The sequence below is a fragment of the Notamacropus eugenii genome, chromosome 6, assembly GCF_028372415.1.
Source record: "Notamacropus eugenii isolate mMacEug1 chromosome 6, mMacEug1.pri_v2, whole genome shotgun sequence".
Classification (NCBI taxonomy): Eukaryota; Metazoa; Chordata; class Mammalia; order Diprotodontia; family Macropodidae; genus Notamacropus; species Notamacropus eugenii.
The window spans coordinates 149,556,735-149,575,845 of record NC_092877.1 but is presented as its reverse complement, the minus strand read 5'-3'; the positions used below and the strand labels follow the sequence as shown (position 1 = coordinate 149,575,845).

The 19,111-nt window shown below is 41.9% G+C and overlaps 1 protein-coding gene and 1 long non-coding RNA gene across 8 annotated transcripts in view; one reads left to right on the top strand and one right to left on the bottom strand.

Annotated features, from left to right (window-relative positions):
- Positions 1-10,693, bottom strand: part of LOC140511946 (uncharacterized) — a 168,842-nt gene extending 158,149 nt beyond the window's left edge. Inside the window, exon 1 of the long non-coding RNA XR_011969728.1 lies at positions 9,696-10,693. This is a non-coding gene — a long non-coding RNA (uncharacterized lncRNA). The remainder of the gene's footprint in view (positions 1-9,695) is intronic.
- Positions 10,694-10,807: 114 nt separating this feature from the next.
- Positions 10,808-19,111, top strand: part of GATB (glutamyl-tRNA amidotransferase subunit B) — a 137,514-nt gene continuing 129,210 nt past the window's right edge. For 4 of the 7 annotated variants that reach the window (XR_011969727.1, XM_072621258.1, XM_072621257.1 and 1 more), the window contains exons 1-2: positions 10,808-10,994; positions 14,765-14,915. Coding sequence is in view for 6 of the 7 variants with exons in the window: in XM_072621258.1 (XP_072477359.1) it covers positions 10,846-10,994; positions 14,765-14,915 (300 nt within the window). In the remaining variant the exon portion in view is untranslated. The remainder of the gene's footprint in view (positions 10,995-14,764; positions 14,916-19,111) is intronic. The other 3 variants (XM_072621254.1, XM_072621255.1, XM_072621253.1) reach the window with 1 other exon arrangement.

Below are 19,111 nucleotides of genomic sequence, written 5' to 3'. Positions count from 1 at the left end.
TCCCTCATAACAAAGAAAAAACCCAAACAACAGGCAAGGGAAACCAACACTGTGACCTTGTCTGACAGCATTCCACATCCACAGTCTTCCACCTCTCCAAGAAGAGGGAAGAGATGTTTTTCCTCATCCTTTTTCTGAATCAAGATTGGTTATTGCCTCTGGTTATAGTAGGTAAGGCAGACAAGTGACACAATGGTTAAAGCATGAAGCCTGGAGTCTGTAAGACCTAAGTTGAAATCTGACCTCAGACATTTACTGTCTATACAACACTGGGCATTAAGGATTTAACCTCTGCTTGCCTCAATTTCCTCAAATAATAATACTAGCTACCTCCCCAGAATGCTATGAAGCTAAAGTGAGATAATATTTGTAAATTGCTTGGCATGGTGCCTGGCACATAGTAGGCACTCAAATGAGGATTGTTTCCTTCCTTCTTATTATAATTACACCAAATTCCAGCTTCCTTTTTTTTCATGTGTCTATAGCACTGGTCCATTCCCCTGACATAAAGTTCATCCTCAGTGAGAGGTGGCATATGTGTTAGTCATAAACACCTGGGTTCCATTCCTGCTACACCTGTCCACTAGCACCCTCCACCTGGCAAAGCCACTTGACAACATCTCTGAGACCTCAGATAGAGGGAATTCCCCACCAAGGACATCACAGGTCCTTCTTGAGTTCAGGCCTATGGATATGATCGACAGTAATGATTAAAGGGCATCAGGGAGTTCAATTTGTTTAAATCTTTATTAAAGGTCTACTATGTGAAAGTGAACTGGGATTCTGCTTTGGGGCAGAAAAATGTTCTTAAAATGATAGCCTTCATGCTATTTCCTATCCTGCACGTTTCAACTCCTTGTCTGCATGTCCTTGCCAAATGGCTTCCTGGACCTAACTGCTCTCCATCCTCATTTCTACCTCTTGGAACCACTGGCTCCCTTCAGATCTCAGCACAGAGGCCACCTCCTACAAGATGTCTTTACTGATTTCCCCCCACCCCCAAAAAATCCCTTGCATTGAATTTGTCCATATTATATAGTTACTTCTCTGTGAACATATTATCCCTCCCTCCCTTTCAGTTCAATTTAAGACCCCCTGAGGGTAGGGCCAGCTTCTTTTTTGTCTTTGTTATTTCCAGGGCATGCTCCCAAGTGAAGAAATTCACCTACTAATTCAAGTGGGTACCCTCAATGCCTTTTATAATCTTAGCGTTCTATAGAGGTTTAAGAGGTTGGCCAGTCAAACAGTCAGTAGGTGTCAGAGGTGTGACTGGAACATAGATCTTTTTGAATTTGATGCCAACTTCTCTCCACTACACCAGGGCTGCTTCTCAGCACACACTAGATGTTTTATAAATGCTTCCTGGATTGTTGAACTGAACCTTAAGAATAATAACAATGAAAATTAACTAAAAATAAACTTGCCTCCTTGTATACTGTGGGATCCTTAAAGTGTTTAATTTAGTATATCGATATAAATGTTCATACAAATTACACTTTGAGCCTGTAGGTCTGAAGTCAGTATCTGCTTCAACAATTGAAGGCCTACAAGTATAATGTAAAAGATAGGTTTGTGCCATTTCCAAAGGTGTCCAGAAATGACCAAATGTCTTTTCAAGGTATATAATTCAGAGAACTAAGTTCTTATCAATAAGTTGCTTTCTGACATGGATATGCTAGGATCTTGGAAAGAAACAGGCATTGAACCATGGTCTACCAAGGCCTACACAAAAGAATGCCTCACATAAAGGGGGTGTTGAATAAATGTTGATGGGATTAGATCAAAAGGTCCACACCTGATAACTGAGACACAGATTATGAATCAGAAACCACCGAATATGAAAACCCTTGTGATGGTCAAGTTTCAAAAACTCCAATATCTTTGAACTATATTGAGTTCTCCGTTACCTAACTGGAAAGTTTGAGGCACTAACAGTACTGCACGTCATTTATCACATGTTCCCCCTTGCTTTCCTCCCTTATGTAGTTACTAAGTAATTTGAGAATACTTCTCCATTACTTTTTCCATTGCATTTGTTCCTCCATACCTATTTTTCTCTTATGGAATTATCCTCTTCCTGAGCAAAAACATTATTTTAGATGATTCTTAAGACAGAAAGAAGGGGAAGAACTTATTAAGGAGAATATTATTGAAATTAGTAATCATTCAAAACTTTTATGTTACCATGTTAACCTCAAACTCCTTTATACAGCCCAAATCACTGGACCAATCAAAACAAAGATATGCTGGGTACCTCCCATGTGCCCAGCATTGGTTGGAGCTATGGGGATGACAAAAATACTATATGTAAGCCATGGCTCTCATGCACTTAGTGGGAATTCCAAAAAAATCAAACTTACAAAAATACATATATACATATATATACATACACATATACACATATATACATATTATATATGATATATAATATATGTGCATATATACATATGTGTATATACATATGTATGTATGGACATCAAACAAAGCTATTGTTGTTTATTGTTTGCATTTTCTTCTTGACAAGACCACATCAGGAAGACGATGTCATCACTTACAAATAAATTGGATTTACGTGAGGCAGGTCTGTGCAGTCACCAGCCTTATGAGGTTCTGCACAGCCATCTGTGTCCAATGGCAAGATATAGATCAGGACAACTGGAGATGGTTCAGGATGCAGTGGGAGACCACTTTTTTAAGCTAAGGTTTTTCCCAGGTCTTAGTTTGTCTGAGGCAACACCCATTCAGTGACTAAAGCTAGGTAAGAAATGAGGCAGAGAATGGCCTCTTTTACTTAGTCAAAAAAAAAAAAAATCAATCTGAGAGGGGAAGAGCCCCAGGGTTTCTGGCCAAAACAGAAACACCTGCTATTTATACTCACTCAGAACTATCAGAACCCAAACAATAACATGACCAAGTGAGGCTTGGGCTAGAACCTATTGTTTGCCAATCAATGAGAGCCAGAATAATATAGGTTTAAGGCATGGTTCTTAAAAAAGAAATCTAGCCTCTAAACCCCAAGATATCTTGCCAGGTTTCAGATCAAAATGTATATTCCTTTGGGCAGAATACCCACAGTAAGGGTATGATTCCCTATGTGAACAAAAGGAGAGCAGAGAGGAAGAGAGAGAGAAGAGAAAAAAGAGGGAGAAAAGGAAGGAAGGAAGGAAGGAAGGAAGGAAGGAAGGAAGGAAGGAAGGAAGGAAGGAAGGAAGGGAATCGCGTTGCCCAACTGGAACTGGCCAGTCTGGTCCCCAGTGGGGCAGCTGCTACTACTCACAGACTGCTGCTTGTCCTTGACACCACGACATCAGGAAAGTGATGTCATGTCTTGCAAGGGAATTGGATTTAAGTGAGGCAGGGCTATGCAAAGTCACCAGTTTTACTCTTTCCTCCACAGCCATCTGGGTCCAGTAGCAAAATCAGGATAACTCTGGATACAAAGACAAAAACCAAAGCCAGTTCTTGTCCTTAAGGAACTTTCATTCTGCTGGATATAATATTTATGTGTGCAAGTGTGAAGAAATATATATATATATGACATGTATACTAACAGAATATTATATGACATGTATACTAACAGAATATTATATAACAGAATCTGAGAAAAGAGAGTTCATGAAAAATGTGAGAGAAGAGGGATAACGTCTCTGATGAGGTAGCACCTGAACTGAGTCTTGAAGGAAATTAGTGATTCTAAGAGGCAAAAGGATAAGATGTCTTAAAGAGATGGGGTAGGGTGGGGAGCTAGGTGGTGCAATGAATAGAGCACTGGCCTGGAGACAGAAGGACCTGAGTTCAAATCTGCCCTAAGATATTTGACACTTAACACTTACTAGCTGTGTGACCTTGGGCAAGTCACCTTGCCCACCCCCCTCCAAAAAAATGTATTTTAAAAAGAGGACACAAGGGACTATAGGTGAAAAGACCTGGGGACAGAAAATGGAACGCTGAAATTAGGAATTAGCTAATAGCCCAACATGACTCGATGCGAAGAAACAAGGCCAATAAGACAAAACCACAATAACCCATACCTGAATTTTAGTGTTATAATTGAATGTTAGAGTGTGTAGTACAGACAATAAATAATGTAAATTCCAGAAGTCATCTCATGGAAAAGTTGGGACTAGAGCCAGCCCCTGAAGAATGTGTAGGACTTAGATAAGTGGAAGGGAGGGGTGCCCAATATGACCAAAGATATGAAGGTGTGTTTGTGGGAAAGCTGAGGAGATTAATTTTATTGCATAGAGGAGCTTGTGTGGAGGCAGAGTAGGAGATAAGATTAGCTGGGCAGGTTGGGACCAGATTCTGGAGGACTTTGCCAGCCAGGCAGAGATTTGATATGTTTGGAAATCAGGAGACATCAAAGGCTTTTACCCAGAGGATTGATATGATAAAAAGGAATCCTTACATAACTCTTGTGGTACAGATTTCCAAAACATGAAAGGCCTTGGGTATACTCTGGGGGATGTTTTCACTCCTTGGGCCCTTAGGTCTCACTGAGAAAATCTGTAAACATCACAATCTGGTGTATTAACACCAAATCCCCTTGTAAATTCACAATTCTCAAGATTAAAGATCTAAGATTTAGAGCTGGATGGGACTTTAAGAGATTATTTGGTCTAGGAGTTCTTAACCTGGGGCCCATGAATGTGTTTTCAAAAAATATTTTGATAACTAAATTTCAATATTATTGATTTCCTTTGTAATCTTATTTTATTTCATTCATAAAAAAATTCTGAGGTGTCCATGGGCTTCACCAGACTGCCAAATGAGTTCATGACACTCAAGAACCCTTAATTTAATTCTACCCCTATTTTGTTTTATTTTTTCATTTGCTCCTCAGTCTCTCTATCTTGTCTAGGCTGACAGTGCAGCAGCCACTTATGATCCCTTTCCCACTGCTGACTGGCACAGAAACTTTGACACGCTCCATTGCCAACCTAGGCTGATGCACCCCTCCTTAGGTATCCTGGTTCCCCACAACTCCCCTTTTCTCAGGCTCACCATAGTGGTAACCCAATTGACATTAGCTCTATTACAGCTCAAGAACTCTCAAGCTTAAGCATTCTACCAGTCTCAGCCTTACAGCACCCTCCCCTCCCCCATTTTAAAGAAAAAGAATCTGGGGACAAGAAAATTCAAATGACTTGTGTAAGATCACAAAGGTAGAAAGAGGCCAAAACAGGGATCTGACTCCAAATTAAGCATTTTACCACTCACCACCAATAAGGAATTCACTCTTAAAAATCTCTGTAAATTTCTAGTCCATACTACCTCCCAAACCCAGGTTCTCTGTCTTGTAGTCACCCCACAGCTCATTTGGGATGCCCTAAGTAGTGCTCAACTTTTTACAACCCACCACGGGTAGAGTGGGGACAAATGTTGACCTCTATTGGCAGCTCCACGTTGCTCCCACCACATGTCACTAGGCATTGATCTCTCCTTTTTGATGTCATGAATGCTTTTGCAGTTCTCCTTCCTCCTATTAGGGTTCTACCTTTCCCCTGTCATGCACCTGGCATCCTTCCTGGAACCATCCTCCTGGTGAGATAAATTCATTTTGTCCAGTGGGAGACATAGCTTTCCTTGTAGTTCAAAAGGTGCCTCCAGCTAAGTATAATCTTGCCCCAAGAGCAGGGTCTCCATTGTTCTCATTCTCCAAGGTAACATGGTCACCAGCTTCAGAGTTAGACATGACTATAAATCTTAATATCCTCCCCCTCTTAGGAGGGAAACATGCCCCCGCTCATCAGGAACCGAAAAGTCCTCTCAGTGCTCCCCAATGTGTTCTCTTAAACAACTGGGTAGAATGACTGATACCATCCAAGACTGTCACTACTTCTTAATAGTCACAAACCCTGCCTAAGGTGGAAGGAAGCTGGGCTTCTTCCAGTCGTCAGGCCCAAATGCCCTCAGACAGGCATCCATCCATCTGGAAGAATAAGGAAGGGGAAACTCCCAACACTGCATTTACTTGTTTCAGTACTTCCAAAGATCAGGAGAAGCAAGCCGACATGTTACAAAGAGTGCTGGACTTGGAGTCTGGCAACATCTCAGCTGACTCAGACACTGATTGTGTGACCATAGACAAGTCACTTAATTACTCTGAGTCTCCGTTTACTCATCTCTAAAATAGGAACAGTGACAGTCAGTCTAACTAAACCGTGGGGTTATGAAGAAAGTACATGGTAATACTTAAAATGCTACACAGATGTAAGGTAGTTATTGTTGTTTCTACTGATTAAAATGGCAGAAAAACATCACCAGAAAGATGGATGACTGGAAAATAAGGTGGTTTATTTTATACATATGTGTATCTGTATATATACAAACACACACATATGTTATATGTTGGTTGGTTGTTATCCTTCATTTTCCAAGACGACCAAAACGACATCACTGATAAAGTGAAGGTTTAGTGTGTCCAGCTGTGACGGATCAGACCAATACGAGCTCGGAACGCTCTACCACAGGTTGGACACAGAGAGTCCGTGTGAATATTTGGGGTGGATACTCTAATAAAGTCACTAAACTGCACATGCCCTTTGACCCAGCAATGACATCATGAGGTTTAGTCTCCAAAGAGATCAAAGAAAGAGGAAAGTATCCTACAGTACAAAAATGTTTATAGCAGTTTTTTTTGTAGTGACAAAGACCTGGACACTAAGGCGGGAGGGGCCCTCAGCTGGGAAATGGCTGAAGAAATATGATAATGTACCTGTAATGGAATGTTATCGTACCACAGGAAATGATGAAGAAAGGTTTCAGAGAAACCTAGGAAAACTTACATGAATCAGTGCAGAGTGAAGTGAGGAGAACCAGGAGAATGTATGTATTCCTTTGTCCCCTCCCTCCACCATCTGCCCCCAACCTTGCATGTGCACACGCACACACACACAATTGCTTTAGGGCTTAGATGATAGTTCACATTTAGGGTTTCTCCAAAAGGAAGGTTAATGAATCAATCAAACATAAGAGAACAAGTTATTCCCTGTTATACAAACAAGGAATGCTAAACAAAAGAACAGCCACTAGCACACATTTGACAATAGTAACCAAAATAAGACTCACTCAGCAACTTAATCTAAGACTATTGTTGGAACACATAGAGACTGATAACAAGGGATCAGAACCTAAAGGGGTTTGCAGTGCTGTTGCTGGCATGTCCCAATCGGCTCGACACTGTCTGAACTACTCTTGCTCTAGGTCTGCCGGGGAAGAGGCCCAGCCTCTGTCTGCCTGTGGTTACCCTCTCCAACAAAGCAACTCCCCTCAATACCGCTCCGTCTTACTCAACGGACCCAGGATTTCTGATCCTCTCAAATTCAGAAAGTCGCCTCCAAATGCATACACATACATCTCAGGAGACGCAGTCATTCACCTAAGATCAGGAAAGAATGAACACGAAAGAAGGAAAAGCCGACGGGGATGCAGGCACAAGCTTGTTGAGTAGATTCCCTTTGCACCAGCTGCCACATGGGCATGGTTGTCATGAAGTCCTGAAGCTGGGGTGGAGAAATGCCAGCCCCTCCCCTCACTGGAAGTTTTACCATTAGGGGATGGTACCTAGGGGGTTGAAAGAAAGAGAGAGCAGACAAGAAGCTATCACTTCTTTTAACTGCTGCCGGTCAGAACTACTTCCTCCTCCTCCCCAAAGTTACAAGGCATAAAGGATACTTAAGTTCAAATCTTCCCTCAGCCATTTATTAACTGTGTGTCACTTAACCTCTTCCAAGCTTGGTTTTCCTATTTATAAAATGAAGGGTTTAGTAACGATGATCTCTAAAGCCCCTCCCAGTTCTATATCTATTTCATGACTTTGCCAGACAGGGGTCTTATCCATTTTAGTTTCCTGCACCCTTTGGCCATCATGGATTAGGGACTCCTTTTCATATGGTCATAATCATGTTTCTAAGAGCATAAAATAAAACACATAAGTTTACATGGGAAACCAATTATATTACAATACATTTGTCATCAACTGTGAAAGACTTAGCTACTCTGATCAAAATAATGATCCAAGACAATTCCAAAGGACCCATGATGAAAAATGGTATCTATCTCCAAGATGAAAGCATGTTTTTTTCACTTTATTTTTTGTTTATGTGTGTGTTTTTCTTTTGCAACATGGCTAATATGGAAATATGTTTTGTATGACTTCCCATGTATCATACTCTTGCCTTCTCAAGGGGTGAGGGGAAGGGCCAGAAGAAAGGAGAGAAAATTTTAAAAAACAAATGTTTAAAAAATTTCATATTATTGGGAAATATTTAACAAAACAAATAATACATTTAAAATACATTTGTGTGTATATATATATATATATATATATAAAATATATATTTTTAAAAAATAAAAAACAAGTTCCCAGGTTAAGAATCTCAGGTATATGGTTTACCCTGTCATAATAAAATGACAAATAACCCTACTTCTTCATCACCTATTTAAATAAATATTGACAAGATTAGTTCTGATTGCAAAGCCTACGCCAGCCTCAAGATGCTCTCCATCACTGCGGCAATTCCAGAAAAACACATCTGCTCCAACTTCAGTAAGTTGCCCTTCATTTGCCAACCTTGTTTTGTTCAGGGCTATTTGGATGCGATACCTGCTGAGTTCTCTCACAACAAGAACTATTCATCTTTCAGGTCTCTTGGATTTCTTATTAGCCATAAGCGTGAGCACATTCCACGTACCAATGATGAGTAGAATCATCTTCACATAAGGTTTTGTACTTTTTTTGTGTGTTTCAACCAGAGTGGGATCCCCACCTGCCATGGTAAGAGGACCAGGGTTGGGTGAAACAGATCATTCTTAGGGCACCTTTTCTAGCCCCTTCCTCCTGCCAGGAGATAAGCAGTGTGATCCTTAAAACAGGTTGTGCAGACACCCAGGGGACTGCCAAGTCCCACTGCTGCTGCAGGCTAGTGAAAAGAAGACCCTGGTCCTGTGTGCAGGACTACAGTCCTGTAGATACTCTACAGCTCCCAGCGTATCCACCCCTGCTGCTTCATCACTTGCCTGCCATCACAGGACTTTTGAGGTAGGTAAAAATGGTAAAATAGTATGGATGCTATCTCTTGACCTGGGAATAAATCTGATTTAAGTGAGGAAGGGTTGTGTGCAGTCATGGGCTTCTTTCTCTCTTCCAGAGACATTAAAGTCCACTGGCAAGAGAAAAATCAAGACAATTGGTGAAGGACCAGGATATGGTAGATGACCTTGGCATCTTTGATATCTAACCAAGCTCCACAGCACCTGCTTCAGTCACCTTCATTGAAATTGGGACAAATTGTTCTCATCTGCCCATTCCAGTGGGGGAAGTTTTCCTGTGCTTAGAATAGACATCCCCCTAACTCACAGGGTTTGAGACCCTCTCAAGCTGGTTTAGCCCATCTGCTGAAACAGTTCACCAGGGCACAGTCGCTGTGCATACTATAGCTTGGAGTCACAGGGAAGAGTTGGGGCAACTGGGTGGACACCAAAGGTGGAAAGCAGTCCTGAAAGGGGCTCAACAGCCCTCACACCACAAGTACTAGTCTTCCTCAGACACACCAACACTCTGCCACTTACGCCTAATAACTAACACCAAGAAAACAGGGTGCTCCACCAGCCAGCACCATGCCGTCCATACATGGAACCCACTGGTTATAGCAAATGGATAAAGTTTGAATGCTGTGCATAAGTTCACTTACCTCAGCGGTGTGCTTTCCAAGGATGGACACATTCATGATGCACACCTTGTCAGAACTAGTTCAGTATCTGGGAGGCTTGGAAAGGAGAAAGGAGAAAGGAGAAAGGAGCGGTGTTGGAAGGCCTACCCACCGAAAGTCTACAGAGCTGTTGTGCTAACCTCACTGCTGTAAGCCTATGAAACCTGGACAGTCTACCAGCCACCTCAGCAAACTGAACTGCTTCCATCAGGAAGACTCTGACGGTCACTTGAGGAGGTAAGGTACCAGGCATAAGGGGTCCCTTCTGAACTGCCAAGCATCCAACTCAACCGCAACTCTGACGGACTGGCCAAGGGGTTTAAATGCCAAACACACATCTGCCTAACCAAATATTTTCAGAACTCGCACAAGGCAAGCGCTCGCACGAAGATCTATCTCAAGGTCTCTCAGGAGAACTCTGGAGTCCAGCGGAAAGCATGGCAGACACGGGCCCAGAGCCCTGCTCTCTGAGGTCCCTCTTGAACTCATGGTCCTCTGACCTTCCTGCTGACGGTGTTATTTGTACATCAGAGAAGGCCCCTGCTCAAAAGCAGGGTGGGGGGGGGCAAACTTGGAGACCTCTCCGCTCCACGCGTGCCCGAGCTGTGCTGGAGGAGCCTTCCCAGCCCGGCCTGGTCTGGCCCGGCCTGGTCTGGCCCGGCCGCGGGCACGCTCTACGGGGCCCCCAACACGCTGGCGTCACTTTGGTCCTCCTGGAGAACGACAAGAACCACCAACAAGCTGTGGCGCGTCCTCGCGGGCCCCAGAAATGGCCAGCGGGCAAGGAGGGCACCGTCCTGGGTTTGCCCTTGAGACCCTGCCAACCTGCAATAGCGCAGTGGCTGGTACAAAGTAGGCCGACTGGCACTGAGGTGAACTGAGTTAAAGTTTATCCAGTCACTTTGACTAGCTCAGTCAACTAGCCTCCCCCAAGAATTGGAAAGCCCGGACCCGCTTCGGCTCCTCCTTCCTCCGCCTCCGCCCACGTGCTGGGCCCCGCAAGGGTCGACGGGAATGGTAGTTTTCCCTTGGGAGTCTCCGCTGCCCCTCCGTGCTTCCGGGACTACGCTTCCCGGGGAGCTCCGCGGCTGCCGCTCAGAAAGCGGTCACCTGACTCAGCCTCGGAGGCGCGATGGCGGCGCCCATGCTGCGCTGCGCCCGAGCTGGACGGGGTTGGTCTCTGGGCTCCCGTCCCCGCCGCACGAGACCGCTTTTCGCCGAGCCGGCGCCGGGCCGGGTGAGAGGGCGGAGCTCCGCAGCGGCGCAGGAGCCGAGGCCGGGGTACAGAAGCCGCCAGGGGAGGAGGAAGGGCCGACGGGGGGTGGGGGTAGGGGTGGGGGTGGGGCGCGTTACTCCCCTCCAGAGCACGCTGTCCCGAGGCCCCTGCCCGGCTTCGCTGGGGGCAGGGAGGGGGGGCGGCTTTGGAAGCGGGGATCCCCAGCGGGTTCTAGAGTCTCCTGTCCGGAGTGGGGTGGGCACGGGAATGGGAAGGAGGCAGGCTCAGCTGTACATCTCTTAGTCCTGTAGCAGCCAACCGAGAAAAGAGGGTGGTGGAGGTGGGGGGAGCCGCGGATTGGGATTCCCAGACCTGAGAGCCCCTCAGGAAGGGACCCGAGGGCCTAACGACACGGGGACACGTGGCCCGCAGACTGAGAGCAGGATCTGGGGGAAAGCTCAGAAGTCAAGTCTCCTTCCACCGCATCCAGAGGTGTTAGCAGAGGGAGACACAGTGGAAACAGACCGGGTGCTGAGGCTGGACTAGTCCGTTCACAAGCATTTCTTATTCGCCTGCGCTGTGCCAGGCGCTGCATTTTCCCTTCTCTGTGCCTCAGTTTCCTCATCCGTGAAGTGAGGGGGTTGGTCAGACTAGGTGAGCCAATCCACAGACATTCATTATTCACCTACTGTGTGCTAGGCTCTTAAGTACTCAAGGATCACTGGCACCTCCAAGTGTCAGAGGTTACCTAAGTGACTTCAGCCCCAGATTTGTGCAGGTAACAAGCAGAGCTAGAATTTCAAGCCATATCCTTGAACTCCAAAACCAGTGTTGTTTCCCCTACACTATGATGCAGCTTTCAAAATCAAATCATTGACTGTTTGGGCTGTGTGCCAGGCACTGTACTGGTACTGTGTAGAAGGTAAAAAGTAGCATAGAACTTAAGCCTCCGACTTCCAGCAGCTTACAGGCTTTGGGGAGACTGGTTTAATAATTGAATAACAGTGTCACTAGATTATATACATACATATATGATACATATACATGTATATGAGACCAAATGAATTATTCTGAAAATTATTGTGCAGGAGTTAAGAGCGGAGAAGCCTTAAGACACAGTTCATGAAGGTTTTGTGAAAGAGGTTGAGTCATTGTTGCACTTAGTACCTTGGTGATCATGGGCAAGTTAATTTACCCTCTGGGAACTGCAGTTTCCTCATCTATAAAATGAGATTACATTAGACCAGAGATTCTCAACCTGTGGGCCTCAGGCCAGGAATCAAAGAATCAAGAAATGAATCCCCAGATAAGTAAAGAAACCCAATGTAAACTGAGTAATGTCCCAAATACAAATATCATTATTTTTCAAATTTACATAGATGCTGTTATGATGAATAAAATTCAAATACATTTTAAAACATTGTTAAATTCATAGTAGGTTGTTTTGTTTTTTTTTTATCATGTATCTTAGTAGATATCAGTAGTACAGCTACCTTCATTTGTGGGGTTCTGAATTTTTTTATATATTAAAAAATGGGGAAAAGGAGCTCAGACTTGAAAAAAATTAAGAACTAGATTATACTAGATCATAGAAGCAAAGATTCATAGCTGGAAGTGACCTAGGAGGTACAGCATCTGTTTCAGTATTTTCAGATGCCCAGACAGATTAAGTGTCTTGCCTAAAGTGATCCAAGTAGTAAGTGGCAAAGCCAGAAATAGAATCCCCTAATTTCAAACCCAGCACTCATTCTACTGCACCGTACTAGACTGTTAACTGTGATCATTTGAAGTCTCACTGAAAAGATAGTCTTTGACTAAAAATTTTGAACATGACCTTGTGCGACTTTTGTATCCCTAGTAGTACAGCATAGTGGGGACCACACCCGTGATTTCATTGACAGAGGGAACTCCCAGCAGGGAAAATCCTTTTACCAATGCAGATTTACACCTGCTCTGCAACTTATAGGCTTAATGGGTTGCCTACTAGCTCATTAAAGACAGGGACTGTTTCTTATTTCATCTTTATATCTCTATGGTTCACTAAAACAATGAGCCATAATAAGAGTTTATTGAACTGAATTCATTATAATATTTATCCCCTTGGGGTCACAAGACCTGAGTTTGAGTCTCTCCTGCTCTTTACTAGAGCTGTGACCTTAATTAAATAATTTAATCCCTTCAGAGCTCCCTCTTCACTTCTGCAAAATTGAAATTAAAATGACTTCTTTGCCTCCTTCACAGGGGTTATTTTGAGGATCAGATGATGCATGTGCACGTAGACGCTTTGTTAACTGTTGAAATTGTTACATTTCTACCTGAGCTTTCCAAATGGAAGCACTGAATCTGCGTGCTGTGCTCTGGGAAGATAGAATTAGACACAGACTTTCAATTTCTGTTCTTTTCTCAAATGATGGTAACTGATTGGAAGTGAAAAGTACATTTGCTTTTCTCCAGGATGATGAAATTGTTCAAAAGACAAGGAGGATGTTACAGTGAACATGGAAATTTCTGACCAGTCAACTGTAATTTCTCACACCTATTGGCTGTGCAGCTCAATCTAAAAATAGTTTTAAAAATTTGAACTTGTAGGATCATGAGATTTAGAACTGGAAGGGACCATACAGATCTTCTAGTTCAGTTCTCTCATTTTGTAGATAATCAGACTGGCCAAAGGGATGAAATGACTTACCCAGAATCCCACTGGTACATGTGAATTAATTGTATACAGAGATCTAGATAATTCACTAAGATATATTTAAAAAAAAAAAAAAAGACTAGAAAGGCCCTAGAGAGATTTTGTAAGATGACACACTGGAACTTTTCCAGTATGCCTCTGATTCCGAGGTGATGAATATTGGACAAGAGATGAAAGTGTCCCAGATAAGGAGGTTGTTAGGATGTTTAAATTTTGATACCAATGAAGTTTGAGAGGATAACCCTGAGAACATCTAATTAGATTTTGGCAAAGGAAAATATTTCCGTAGAAAAGGATATGTCATATTGTGTGTCAGAGCAGCCAGCCTGGCATGGTGGAGATTGGTCTTGGAGTTAAGAAGATTAGATCTCATCTCTGCCCCCTGTTATCTGTGACCCTGAGCAAATCATGTAACCTCTGTGCACTTCGGATAACTCGCTAGGACTTACCTACCTGGATGAATGATGAGCAGAGAGAGTTCCCTCAAAGAGAGCTCTGCACACCATTGAAATCAGCAATCATCCCTATATTCTATGAGGACCTTGATATCAAAGTAAATTGTTATGCATTCCATTCCATTTAGCAGTTATGTTTATAAGACTTATAAAGGCAAATCTATAAAACGATCAAGAATTACCTTCCTTTTTTATGAGATCTGGCACAATTTTTAATTGTTCCTGTATTACTAGGGTCCTGATGGTTATGTTAGTTTTAAATATTGTTCCCTAGGTCCACCTTCCTCAGTTTACAGATGATTAGTTGACAGTGTGCAGTTAATTTAAGAAATGATACTTTCTTCCACACTGAAGAGTCAGCCAGGAAGTTGACATCTAGAATCCATTTATGAATTGCTTTAGGATACCAAATTGTTCTTTTCGCCTGTCATCCTCCTGTTTGTGCAGTGGGCCTTTCCCTAATGATAAGTAATAAAGTAATTTTATTCCCCCAGTCCTGTTGTAAGATTTTCATTATAGATTAATTTTGATTTAGTCACCAGTGAAATAGAATACAGTTTTGTATGCAAGGATATAAAATTTTACCAAGTTAAAATACAAGTAGGAAATTAATGTTTTAGTGGTCTCAGATGTTTCCACACGGTGAGAAATCTACTTATTGCTGTTTATTTGTTTTTTCCTTTAGTGCACGTGAGTGGGCAGCTGTGGTGGGCCTGGAAATTCATGCCCAGATCTCTTCCAATTCAAAACTTTTTTCTGGATCTCAAGTTACCTTTTTAGCACCCCCTAATTCGTTGGTTTCTTTTTTTGATGCTTCCCTCCCCGGAACATTGCCAGTAAGTAATTAATGTATTTTATTGTAGTGGCTGTGAACAAAATGTTTGAGTCTGTTATTCTAAACATTTAAGACTTTTCTCATACTTGTAGAATGGAGAGTCAATAATGATTCTAGTTATTTAAAGTTGAGATGATGAGAGTTATAAAAAGAAAGCCAGTTCCCTTCTGACATTTATAATCATTCAAAATTATTTACCAACTTTGAGTTTGAAGAAAACTTATAGTATCCCATGATTTAAGCTGATAGTTTATGTAGTCCAAATCTTTTATTTTGCAGCTGAGGGAACTGAAGTGTAGAGAACTAAAGGACATGTGGTTAATTAAGGATTGTCATCTGGACTAAATTGGACTCTAACCTGTGAGTGGCCAGAGCCAAACAGAGCAGGGTAGAGACAGGCGAGTCAGGAATCAAACAGAAGTTTAATTTCAAAGTGAAGAAAGCAGCTTGCAAGCAAAGCCTTCCTATGAAAGGGGGCACCCACTTATGGCAGGGGCAGGGTTTTTAAGTGTTAAAACCGCAGTTTCCAAGTCTTAGGGTTGTTGAGCCTTGTGATTGTTCAGCAGGACACAGAATGAAGGTTAGCATGGCCAGGAACAGAAGCGAGGCACCTAGCTTGGTTCACTTAGTGGTTACAAGCACAGGGATTGTTAGCATGTCAGGGGATTTGATTGATCACTTTGGCTACAATTTCACCTTCCAAGTCATCGTCCCATGGAAAGTAGAGAAGCTCCAACAAATCTAAATAGTTATTACAATCATTACACATATATAGATTAATATGAAAATTATAGATCTCACTACAACAGGATAGAGACTTGAGGAGAGATACAACAGTGTTCTGTAGCCATCATCCAGTGTAAGCTTTAAGAGCTGTGCAGGTTGGCATAAGCCTAGACCTCAAAGAAATCTGTCTGAGTTAAAAAAATTCAGAGGATGAGTAAATAATAATAAAAGCAGAAAATAGAATCCATTGCAATTGTTTTATGTCTTCATAGAATAGCTGCTCCATGATACAACATTCATTATCAGTCTAACATTTGAAACAACCAGGAAAACTATGACAGATGTAAATTTTGCCAAGAGACTGGTCTAAAGTATCCAACCACAAAAATATATCAATGAGTATTTTACTGGTATCAAGCCAGGTTTTAAAGAAAAAAGGGATGGAGTCAGATGATTAATATCAAGGCAAGTGGTTTGCTTGAATAAATCCAAGGCCAGTCAGACCTAATGGGTTTTCTGGGCTGTCCCTAGAATTGTATGAAACCCAGAGCAGATCTCACTGAGTACCACTTGCTATGCAACCTAATACCTTCGCTTAGGAAGCATAGTTAAAATGAACATTGATAGTGGCAGTAACCTGAGGGTTATTGATAAAGCAAAACTTTGCCTTATGTGTAATCTACCAGCCTGAGCCCTCCTCTCCTGGCTGTCAGCTTTGAGGTGACAGCTCCAGGGGATACCCCAGCTCTGGAGATTCAGGAGGAATGTGAATTGGTGTTCCTGTGTTCTTGACCCATTTCCTTGATCCTTCCACACCTCTGCTTTGCCCCCGCTCCATACATACTTATATTCTGTCTCTCTCTTCTTTAAAATTTGGCTCATTACCATGAAACACTTCTCAATACAGCCTTGCTGATGGATGCTTTGGACCTATCTCTTGTAAGGGAGTGGTGGGGCCTTGGGTTGTGGGCTCAGATTATTCTCCCCTCACTTCTCCTGTTTTCTGAACAGAACTAGTTCCAGTTTGGGCAGAGATTTGTTTATCCTCCTTTCTCTGAAGTCAGAGCCAAGAATCTTAATGGTTTTGAATAGCCCTAAGCTTTTCTTATTCAGTCAGGGCTGAGCTTCCTATTTGCAGATAGATGGGCCTGTATGAAAGTGAGCAGGTTTCCACATATGAGCTGTGAAGAGTCATTTCAGCATTCTGTCTGAACAAAACAGTTTCAGTCCCATGATGTAAAAGACGTTTGATGGTATTTTGATAATTGTAAGATATCATCTATCATCTGACCTTATGGTCAGCTGTAGAGTGATACTCCTTTCTGGGGATAAGAATGACCCTAAAATCAGGAAACCACTTATAGCAAATAAGATAATGAATTGTCAACACTTTGTTCTTACTAAGGATTTGGAGTAGGGGGGAGCTGCTTTGAGCCTGTAAATCGTGTGTGTATGATGAGACGAAAAGGCCGCAGATATCTAGAGCTATGCAAAAAAATCATCATTAATACTCAAAGTGCTGTTCAGTCCCTAAGAACATTCCTTGAACATTATTGGGCTAGGAACTAGGACTATAAAAAGATATTTTATTGCCATGGAACTAAAGTGATCATCATGGTAGAGTAGAAATAATACCAGATGGGGAGCCAAGAGACTGACAGTAATTAGGCCATGTGACTCATTGTAAGTCATTTAACCATTCGTTTAAAAAAAAAGCTCATTTTTTAATGTCTTTTGTTTTAATATCAATCATTTCTAAAAAAAAAAAAAAAATTCAGTCATTTCTGGAAATCTTGCCTACGTATACTGCACACCAAAACTGAACTCTCAGCTGTAACAAAGAAAACCAGTTAAACCAAAACATCCAATCTAGTGACCATACCAGTCATTGTAGTCATTTGTGAAAATTATGCTTCTGATCCTCCTTATTTCACTTTCTGTCAGTTCACACAAATCTTCCCATGTTTTTCTGAATTCCTGATTTTCATCAATTCTTCCTAACCCAAGAAGATTCCATTTCATTCATATGCCACAATTTGTCCAGCCATTCCTTGATTAATGGGCACCCACTTTGCTTTTTTTTTTTTTTTTACTACCATAAGTTCAGCAGAAATTCACACCTGAGCCTTATTTTCCTCTTTTTGTGAAGTGAGAGCAATTGGACTAGAGCTGGGGTTCTTAACATGGGATCTGTGAACTCTATCTTTAAAATAATTTGATAATTGTACTTCATGATCATTAATTAATTTTTTTAAATTTACTATAACCAATGTTCTAATTTCAGTTTTATTTGCATGCTAATGTCACATTTACTCTCATGACAGAAGTTGTTTTTTAATTTCTTTTGGGATATCTTTTGCACTTGAGCAACCTTCTCTTCTGACTTAGGAACAGTTTTTTCCTTTTCATTAAGTGCCATCTCAGCATGGGAAGGGGAACTCATTGGTGGTTTGATTTGGCCATGAGCTCTAGAAGTATGCCTTCACATTTTGAGAGTCTTGTTAACCTAAATAAGCTCAGTGATAAGAGAATTCTTAAGTTCTGCATTACTCTGCATTTTTGATCACATGCATTAATAATTCAGCAGTATTTTTGGACCAGTGACTATATCTAGTCCTGCTGCTTGCTGGAAGCTCACCTGCCACCTCCACCAGCTACTTGGTGTCTTTTTGTATATGCCTGTCCTTAATAGCTAGAAAAGTTTCTCAGGTGTCCTTAAAGTAGACTTGGAGATTTGAACCCTTTGACTTGTGTGATTTTATATAGTTCCTGGATCAAATGAGTACCTTACTATTTTAAATGATTACATAGGATGGTTCAAAGGAAAGAGAAGACCATTGATTTCTTTTATTGTTGTTAATAATTAATTTATTTGTTTTCAGTTTTCAGCAATGACTTGCACAAGTTTTAAATTTTTCTCCCCCTCCCTCCCCTCTTCCTTTCCAAGGCAGCATACAATCTTATATGGGTTCTAAACATACGTTCTTTTTTTTTTTAATCAGTTATTTGTGTTTATTCAGTACTTAGGGTTAGTGTGACACTTGAGGAATAGGTTGCATTGCTGTACATATACAGATCTTTTTATATAATATGGAAATTTACAACTATTGGCATATGTATATGTACACACACACACACACACACACACACACACACAGGCTGACAAAATCAGGTCCTCTGGAAAGGTGATACATGGGGCCATGCTGTAGTGCCCTAATGGAGGGGAGCATAAAGGTAATCAATGCATCAATAAAGAATTACTACTGTATGGTGTTTTGTATCCAGGAGTGTTGTCTTCTGGACCTAAGGAAACCTGTAGCACCTACATACGAAGCACGTAGTTTATATACCTGTGGACCACTGGCTCTGCTTGACTTCAACCACTGAAACTATACAAGTCATATCCAGCATCATATGCAAACTACAACACAGTTTTATTCCCCATTTCTAACTTCAGGAAGGAACTAGAGG